The sequence below is a fragment of the Salmo salar genome, chromosome ssa23, assembly GCF_905237065.1.
Source record: "Salmo salar chromosome ssa23, Ssal_v3.1, whole genome shotgun sequence".
NCBI classification, from domain to species: domain Eukaryota; kingdom Metazoa; phylum Chordata; class Actinopteri; order Salmoniformes; family Salmonidae; genus Salmo; species Salmo salar.
Genome location: NC_059464.1, coordinates 1,503,460 through 1,512,962, shown reverse-complemented (window position 1 = coordinate 1,512,962; position 9,503 = coordinate 1,503,460). Strand labels below are relative to the sequence as shown.

The following is a 9,503-nucleotide window of genomic DNA, read 5'->3' as shown; positions in this document are numbered from 1 at the left end:
AATCTACACTGGAGTTGTTTACCAAGAGTGAATGTTCCAGTTTTGACTTAAATCTGCTTGAAAATGTATGGCAAGACTTGAATATTGCCATCTAGCCATGCTCCCCCAACATCGACAGAGCTTGAAGAATTTTGAAAATAATAAATGGGCGAATATTGCACAATCCAGGTGTGGAACGTGCTTCTAAGCTTACCCAAGAAGACTCAGAACTGTAATCGCTGCGAAATCCTATAGATGCCTTCTACAAAGTACTGACTCAGGGGTGTGAATACTTGTGTAAATGAGATATGTCTGATATTTCCGGGAGTTTGTATTTAGAGGTCACTTCTTCTAAACCTGAAAAGGGACAACTTCTAAATGTTACGCAGCAAAAACAGACAGATATATAAAAATCAGACTTAAGTAACCACATTGTGGGCCTATTACAATACAGAAATCACGACGGATTTGAAGAATATTCACTTGCTGAATGTGCGCCAATCTGGGCAATGGAACGGTCTGCGTGGCCATCTGTTGTGATGTCACCTGCTAGGTTGGGAAGCGACCTCTGCTCAGACTACGAAGATGAATACCAGTAGAAGGTTGTCGTCAATATGATTTTCAGATCACAAAAAAAATTTTTTTTTTTTGCCAGAGCTGCCTCAGCTGATACCGCTGCCTGTACACTGAAAGTGGCATTCGTTTTGATTTGCAAAGGAAAGTTTTCATTTGTATTTTATTTGATGTTGATGCATTTTATGCCATTGTAGGTTCTTTAGACCAACAGACATGCACAAACATTACTTAATCCTTGTTTCCTGGAGGAACATTGGTGTGCAAACATAAGATTTATATTGTTATAGCAACCTAACAGAGAAGAGAATACTGAATGTAAAGGTTAAAGATTAAACATTTGCTTGAACCAGGGGGAAAAAGAAAAGCACCATGAGCCTCCGACTATTTTTTAGAATAAGAAAAACAGTTCTGTGCATATTTCACCTATTCCTCTTAGTTTCAGTTAAAGGCCATGCATTAGATATAGATTATTGTAGAGAAAGACATTAGAGAGAAAGAGAAGAATAAAGGCCTATACATACAGTATGAACATTACATAAAAGATCCATTTATATATCCCGTTTATACAGTGAATTCAGAAAGTATTTAGACCCCTTCACTTTTTCCACATTTTGCAACATTATAGCCTTATTCTAAAATGGATTTAAAAAAGACAATACCCCCTAATGACAAAGCAAAAAGGTTTGACATTTTTGCAAATGTATTAAAAATAAACAAATACCTTATTTATATAAGTATTCAGACCCTTTGCTATGAGGCTTAAAAATTGAGCTGTTTCCATTGATCATCTTTGAGATGTTTCTACAACTTGATTAGAGTCCACCTGTGGTATTTTTTTTATTTGATTTAACTTTTATTTAACTAGGCAAGTCAGTTAAGAACAAATTCTTATTTACAATGATGGCCTACACTGGCCAAACCCAGACAACGCTGGCAAATTGTGCGCCGTCCTATGGGACTCCCAATCACAGCCGGTTGTGATACAGCCTGGATTCGAACCAGAGTGTCTGTATTGACACCTCGATCACTGAGATGCAGTGCCTTAGACCGCTGCGCCACTCGGGAGCCCCGAAAATTGGTAAATTCAATTGATTGGACATGATTTGGAAAGTCACACACCTGTCTATATAAGGTCCCACAGTTGACAATGCATATCAGAGCATAAACCAAGCCATGAGGCCGAAGGAATTTTCCGTAGAGTTCCGAGACAGGATTGTGTCGAGGCACAGATCTGGGGAAGGGTACCAAAAAATCTCTGCAGCATTGAAGAACACAGTGGCCACCATCAATCTTAAATGTAACTAGTTTGGAACCACCAAGACTCGTCCGGCCAGCTCTAGGAAATAAAAAGTGGGAAAAGTCAAGGGGTCTGAATACTTTCCAAATGCACTGTATATACTCAAGTGCTTTGATGCATAAAATAAACAACATTGTACACTGAAAAATAATAAAACACAGATATATTTATATATTATAATATGTGGACACCCCTTTTCTACCCCCTTTGCCTTCTTTATTCGGTACACTGTCTGCAACCCAACCATTGGACGCACAGGGGGTTCCAACCAAATGCACACGACGACAAAATCAAATGTCTAACTAACAGACAAAACGAGTCAACCGTCAAGCAGAAGGAGAGCATAACAGGGAGGTCAGTATAAGAATGGTGCATGACAACTCACAGTTCAACATAGATGGTGTGTGTATGTGTGTATGTGTAACAGTCATCACCGCTTCAACCCATATCTAATACGACGGCAGTATTGAGTGAAAAATAAATCAGAACCCCCCTAAACATCTAGTTAAAAATAAATATAAATAAAAAATACATGATGCCATGTCTGGTGTCGATATGACAAAAATAATTCAGCGGAATATATTGTCAAGCTGATCTAAAACAAGATAATAAAAGATTGTTCCTGCTCTGAAACGAATGTGCCAAGTAACAAAATAACTTTGTTTCACTGAGTATTCAAAACTGTCAAACGCATTACTTGAACTGTGTATTCTTGCAGAGCAAGAACAGAACATTTTCCAAAACTTTGATTAAATTCCAGTGTTAATGCCAGCCTAATGAAGTTATGATTTCATTAGAGAACAGCTAATGACATACAAACGCAAGCTCTCGCCAAATTGCATCACTTTAACCATTGGTCAGACAGACTCCATCAACATTGATCTAGGGATGGTCTTCCAGCTAGGATAGTTGTTGAAGGTCATGTTTTACATGCAATAAATCTGACTAGGACTACCTCCAAAGCAGGCCTTTTCTCCTATTTAGAAAATTTCAAATTTTGAGTGCGAGTCTTGTCTTATTTACACCTTGCATTAATAATGTAACATGGATTGTTTGGATTTTGTGCCAGGACCAGACAAAGGCACAACAAAGAGGGAGGAAAAAAGTAACAAATAAATGTTGTCATGGAGATGTGAAAGTGCAACAAATTGTGACTACTCTCTGGACTCAACTTCGTTCTTCGGTCAGCTAAAACAGAAACTTAAAATAGGGCCTTACAGGCCACTCTTACAGCAATCCAACCAGCTTTTCATGTACAAGGAGAAAGCATGGTGACAATCCACATAATGCTGCACTTGGTCTCTTTTCATTGATGCCATCATTGTTGTTGCATATACTGTTAATGTACACTGAAGTTTGGCCTTAGTGCCACATTCGTTTGATCTTGATTAAATGTTCCCACAACACTGTCCCTAGGTCCTGGGATCACCATTAACTGTAACGTGTGTGTGTGTGTGTGTAAGGGGTTATAACTTGAGTGTGTCTCAGGGAGGGGGCAGGGATCCAGTCCAGTTCATGTCTGCATCCAACTGGCACCCTATTGACCAGAGTCCTATGGGTCTTTGACCAGTAGGTCACTATATATAGGGAATAGGGTGTAATTTAGGACACACCCCATGTGTTTACATTGGGGGTCACGTCGGATTCCCGTCACGTCCAACGACATCTCTTCCTCTGACATGCCTCAGGGTCCGACGAACACCCCTCAGAGTCATCGCTTTCAGAGGACAAGGCCCCGGCCAAGGGGGGCGTAGGGGGCAAGTCAGACCCCAAGCCCCCCCTCCCTGGAGCCCCCAGGAGGCCGTTGTTGAGGCGGAGGACCCAGCCCAGCTTATTGTGCAGCAGGTGGCGCAGGCCAGGGGGCAGCGGCAGTACGCTCAGGGTGTCTGGGCACTCAGGGAGGAGCTTGCGGAGGCGAGCACAGCACAGGTACTGCAGGGAAGTGGGCGTGAAGCAGGAGCGGATCACCTTCATGCTGCTCTTGGCTGCTGTGGAACACGCCATGGGGTAGAAATGCTTGTTCTGTAGCTCTGTAGCCGCCACACCTGCAGAATAGAATATACATTTTATTGTCCAGTTTAGAACGGAAATATATCCATTTGCTGTCACATTACCCAACGTCACACACAAGCATAAGGCTAGGCGCAACACAGGGGTAACTAGCTGGATACATGCAGAGGGGGAATATGAGAAATCCTAGGTAGGTTCCATGTTAATTAGGTCTTGAAGTGATTTATAGGGCTGGTTTTCCCATCCCAGATCAAGCCTAGTCCTGGACTAGAAATCACTTTCAATGGAGATTTAACATAAAGCATGCATTGTAGCCCAGGACTTAGCTTAATCAGTGTCTGAGAAACTGGCCCCTAATGCCCAACCACCAATCTAACATGCAGTGTTGGGGAAGCTACCCTGAAAATATAGTTTACCAAGTTATCAATTACTTCACACTGGAGGAAGTTAAGCTACCCTTAAAGGAAAACACCCAAAAATATCTTACCAGCAGTATTTCTGTAACTTGATTGCTGGCACGCAAAACATTTTGGGACTATATCAACAATGGACTAATCAAGCAAATACCAAAATATATATTTTGGGGTGTAATTTTCCTTTAAGAAAAAATATAGTTTACTTAACTAAAGTTAATTTAAAAAAGTAGTTCAAACTACTTTGTGATAAATTATATCTAAATCTGAAATGTCAGACTACAAATTGCAAGAACAGTGAAATGTAAACAGAATGTGTAATTTAGCCTATTAATAACAAAAACTGTTTCAAGTGAGAATTAGGCATGTTTGATGCCGTAAAAGAAAGGAAATTCTTGCCTACTTCACCCATATTTTCTTATCTTTTTGCCCAAAATAGTAGTGTGTAGTTCCAGTAGTTAACTACAACGCTACATGGCAAAAAAGTAATTAACTAGTGAAAATATGACCAAGATTTGAAATTTAGTTCAACTACCACCAAGCTAATGCAAAACGTAGTTAAATTACTATATGTTGATCACTACTCAACCCACCTGGTCCCCTTGACCTGTAACCCCTGTAATTACCTATGCACTTGCGGTTCTTAAAGAAGGTGAGTGTTCCATGCCATGTGTCCAGGTGCACTCCGATGATTGAGCCCTGGCCGAAACGTGAGGAGAAATTCACCTTGTCTCCTTTATGATGTAACAGACCTAGAGGATGACCATATTATTATTATAAGGGGAAAACAAAAACAGGCCCACACACACACACACAATTATTTCATGTTTCAAAACAATTTCTTTATCCAGATGAAGGGTACTGTTAAGGGAACCCCAACGGCTACTAACTATGCTAATTTGTATGTGGGTTAAATGGAGAAACAGTCAATTCTCAACCACCTCAAAATATATTTTTTGGGCCCAACATTATTTGGAAATGGTACATTGATATCTTTGCTGCTGTACCTGTAGACTTCCTGTCAGCATTGGCTCGCGAAACTACCTACCTTCATACTGCATGGTCATGGCTAAACAGCTTTTGTTAAATTGACATCAAAAGTTATTTTGTAGCATTTTGGCTAACCCTAACCCTTTTCATAACCTTAACCCAATTCTCCTATACTGCTACGTAAAGTCAAATCTGACAAAAGCTGTATTCATTGTAGTCAAAACCATACTAGACGAAGAGACATAAAAATGATATCCACGAGTTAATCGGACTCTGGGTAAGTAGATAAAAGGTCTTCATTGCCAAAATCCCAAAGTATCCCTTCAACCTCTATGCGATCGGGAAAGTTGTTTTGTAATATGCATAATGTGACTAGAACGACGTTGTAAACAACATCTTTACAAGGTCCTTTGCTGTTGTTCTGGGATTGATTTGCACTTTTTGACCAAAGTACATTCATCTCTAGGAGACAGAACGCTTCTCCTTCCTGAGCGGTATGATGGCTGCGTGGGCCCATGGTGTTTATACTTGCATACTATTGTTTGTATAGATGAACGTGGTACCTTCAGGCGTTTGGAAATTGCTCCCAAGGATGAACCAGACTTGTGGAGGTCTACAATATGTTTTCTGAGGTCTTGGCTAATTGCTTTTGATTTGCCCATGATGTCAAGCAAAGAGGCACTGAGTTTGAAGGTAGTCCTTGAAATACATCCACAGATAGGCTAATTGACATAATTTGAGTCAATTGAGGTCTATCAGAAGCTTCTAAAGCCATGACACAATTTCCTGGAATTTTCCAAGCTGTTTAACCTCTCTGGGAAATGTGGCCGTGGCACACACTATTCAACAGCCAGTGAAATAGCAGGGCGGCAAATTCCAAACAACAAAAATCTCATAATTCAAATTTCTCAAACATACAACTATTATATCGCATTTTAAAGATACACTTCTCGTTAATCCAACCACATTGTCCGATTTCAAAAAGGCTTTACGGCGAAAGCATAACATTAGATTGTTAGGACAGCGCCGAGACAAGAAAAACCACACAGCCATTTTCCAAGCAAGGAGAGGCATCACCAAAACCAGAAATACAGCTAAAATTAATCACTAACCTTTGATGATCTTCATCAGATGGCACTCATAGGACTTCATGTTACACAATACATGTATGTTTTGCTCGATAAAGTTCATCTTTATGTCCAAATACCTCCATTTTGTTCGCGCGTTAGGTTCACTATTCCAAATGTAAGGCACGCGCTTACTAGTCCAGACAAAGTCAAAAAAGTTATACTACAGTTTTTAGAAACATGTCAAACGATGTATAGAATCAATCTTTAGGATGTTTTTATCATAAATCTTCTATAATATTCCAACCGGACGATTCCTTTGTCTTCAAAAAAGAAAAGGAACACAGCTAACTCTCACGTGAGCGAGCGCCACTGTGCTCATGTCATTTTCTCACTCATCTACTTTCAGGAGCTCTTATTCTCTCCCTATTCACAGTAGAAGCATGAAACAACGCTCTAAAGACTGTTGACATCTAGTGGAAGCCTTAGGAAGTGCAAAATGAACCCTAAGTCACTGTATAGGCAATCACTGGAAAAACTAGAAACCTCAGATATCCACACTTCCTGGTTGGATTTTTCTCAGGTTTTTGCCTGCCATATGAGTTCCGTTATACTCACAGACATCATTCAAATAGTTTTAGAAACTTCAGTGTTTTCTACCCAAATCTACTAATAATATGCATATCCTACCTTCTGAGCATGAGTAGCAGGCAGTTTACTACGGGCACTCCTTTCATCCGGACGTCAAAATACTGCCCCCTACCCTAGAGAAGTTAAAGAAGGAATAAAACTGGCCTTCTTAAGACTAGTTGAACCTAGAGCATCAGCATTTGTGGGTTTGATTACAGGTTCAAAATGGCCAGAAACAAAGACCTTTCTTCTGAAACTCGTCAGTCTATTCTTGTTCTGAGAAATGAAGGCTATTCCATGCGAGAAATTGCCAAGAAACTGAAGATCTCGTACAACGCTGTGTACTACTCCCTTCACAGAACAGTGCAAACTTGGTCTAACCAGAATAGAAAGAGTGGGAGGCCCCGGTGCGCAACTGAGCAAGAGGACTAGTACATTAGAGTGTCTAGTTTGAGAAACAGACGCCTCACAAGTCCTCAACTGGCAGCTTCATTAAATAGTACCCACAAAACACCAGTCTCAACGTCAACAGTGAAGAGGCGACTCCGGGATGCTGGACTTGTCGAACCAGGGACTGTAGTGACGCCTCTAGCACAAAGATGCAGTTACCTACACATGGTTGATGATATTACTAGGTTAACTAGCTTGTCCTGCATTGCATATAATCAATGCGGTGCCTAACTTCCCTCGAATCACAGCCTACTTCAACATCGCCAAAACGGGTTATGATTTAACAAAAGCGCATTGACGAAAAAAGCACAATTGTTGCACAAATGTACTTAACCATAAACATCAATGTCTTTCTTAAAATCAATACACAGAAGTATATGTTTTTAAACCTGCATATTTAGTTAAAAGAAATTCATGTTAGGAGGCAATATCTTGCGTTCAGTGCAAGCAGAGTCAGGGTATATGCAGCAGTCAGGGTATAAGACAGCACTTTACTGTGTTTGCCAGCAGCTCTTTGCAATGCTTGAAGCACAGCGCTGTTTATGACTTCAAGCCTATCAACTCCCCAGATTATGCAGGCAATACTAAAGTGCCTATAAGAACATCCAATAGTCAAAGGTATATGAAATACAAATGGTATAGAGAGAAATAGTCGACGCGTCATAAATCCTATAATAACTACAACCTAAAACTTCTTAACTGGGAATATTGAAGACTCATGCTAAAAGGAACCACCAGCTTTCATATGTTCTGAGCAAGGAACTTAAAAGTTAGCATCTTTTACATGGCACATAATGAACTTTTACTGTCTCCTCCAACACTGTGTTTTTGCATTTTTTAAACCAAATTGAACATGTTTCATTATTTATTTGAGACTAAATTAATTAATTTTATTTATGTATTATATTAAGTTAAAATAAGTGTTCATTGATCATTCAGTATTGTTGTAATTGTCATTATTACAAAAATATACAGTTCCAAGTCGGAATTTACATACACCTTAGCCAAATACATTCAAACTCAGTTTTTCACAATTCCTGACATTCAATCCAAGTAAACATTCCCTGTCTTAGGTCAGTTAGGATCACCACTTTATTTTAAGAAAGTGAAATGTCAGAATAATAGTAGAGAGAATTATTTATTTCAGCTTTTATTTATTTCATCACATTCCCAGTGGGTCAGAAGTTTACATACACTCAATTAGTATTTGGTAGCATTGCCTTTAAATAGTTTAACTTGGGTCAAACGTTTTGGGTAGCCTTCAACAAGCTTCCCACAATAAATTGGGTGCATTTTGGCCCATTCCTCCTGACAGAGCTGGTGTAACTGAGTCAGGTTTGTAGGCCTCCTTGCTCGCACACGCTTTTTCAGTTCTGCCCACAAATGTTCTATAGGATTGAGGTCAGGGCTTTGTGATGGCCACTCCAATACCTTGACTTTGTTGTCCTTAAGCCATTTTGCCACAACTTTGGACGTATGCTTGGGATCATTTTCCATTTAGAAGACCCATTCGCGACCAAGCTTTTTTATTTTATTTATTTCACCTTTATTTAACCAGGTAGGCTAGTTGAGAACAAGTTCTCATTTACAACTGCGACCTGGCAGTGGCTGTTCTAGACCATTTCAACTGGGGGGGCCAAGCTGGGGCCAGTTGTACTGTTAGAGGGGCCAGTTACATTAGACGTTATTGTTGTCATATCATTTTCTTCACTGCATTGCAGGCATTAGCAGGCAAAAGACCATGCTCATAATGCAGATGCATGTGGTACGATACTGTTGTGTTCCGCTTAAACATTTACATTACATTTAAGTCATTTAGCAGACGCTCTTATCCAGAGCGACTTACAAATTGGTGCATTCACCTTATGATATCCAGTGGAACAACCACTTTACAATAGTGCATCTAAATCTTTTAAGGGGGGGGGTTAGAAGGATTACTTTATCCTATCCTAGGTATTCCTTAAAGAGGTGGGGTTTCAGGTGTTTCCGGAAGGTGGTGATTGACTCCGCTGTCCTGGCGTCGTGAGGGAGCTTGTTCCACCATTGGGGTGCCAGAGCAGCGAACAGTTTTGACTGGGCTGAGCGGGAACT

The 9,503-nt window shown here is 40.1% G+C and overlaps 1 protein-coding gene across 4 annotated transcripts in view; it reads right to left on the bottom strand.

Moving 5' to 3' along the window:
• Nucleotides 1-696: 696 nt before the first annotated feature.
• Nucleotides 697-9,503, bottom strand: part of LOC106583885 (SPRY domain-containing SOCS box protein 3) — a 34,431-nt gene continuing 25,624 nt past the window's right edge. For all 4 annotated transcript variants that reach the window (XM_014168509.2, XM_014168510.2, XM_045706150.1 and 1 more), the window contains exons 6-7: nucleotides 4,902-5,027; nucleotides 697-3,897 (exon numbers count right to left, since the gene is read on the bottom strand). In XM_014168509.2, the coding sequence (XP_014023984.1) occupies nucleotides 3,503-3,897; nucleotides 4,902-5,027 (521 nt within the window). In that variant the 3' untranslated portion in view covers nucleotides 697-3,502. The remainder of the gene's footprint in view (nucleotides 3,898-4,901; nucleotides 5,028-9,503) is intronic.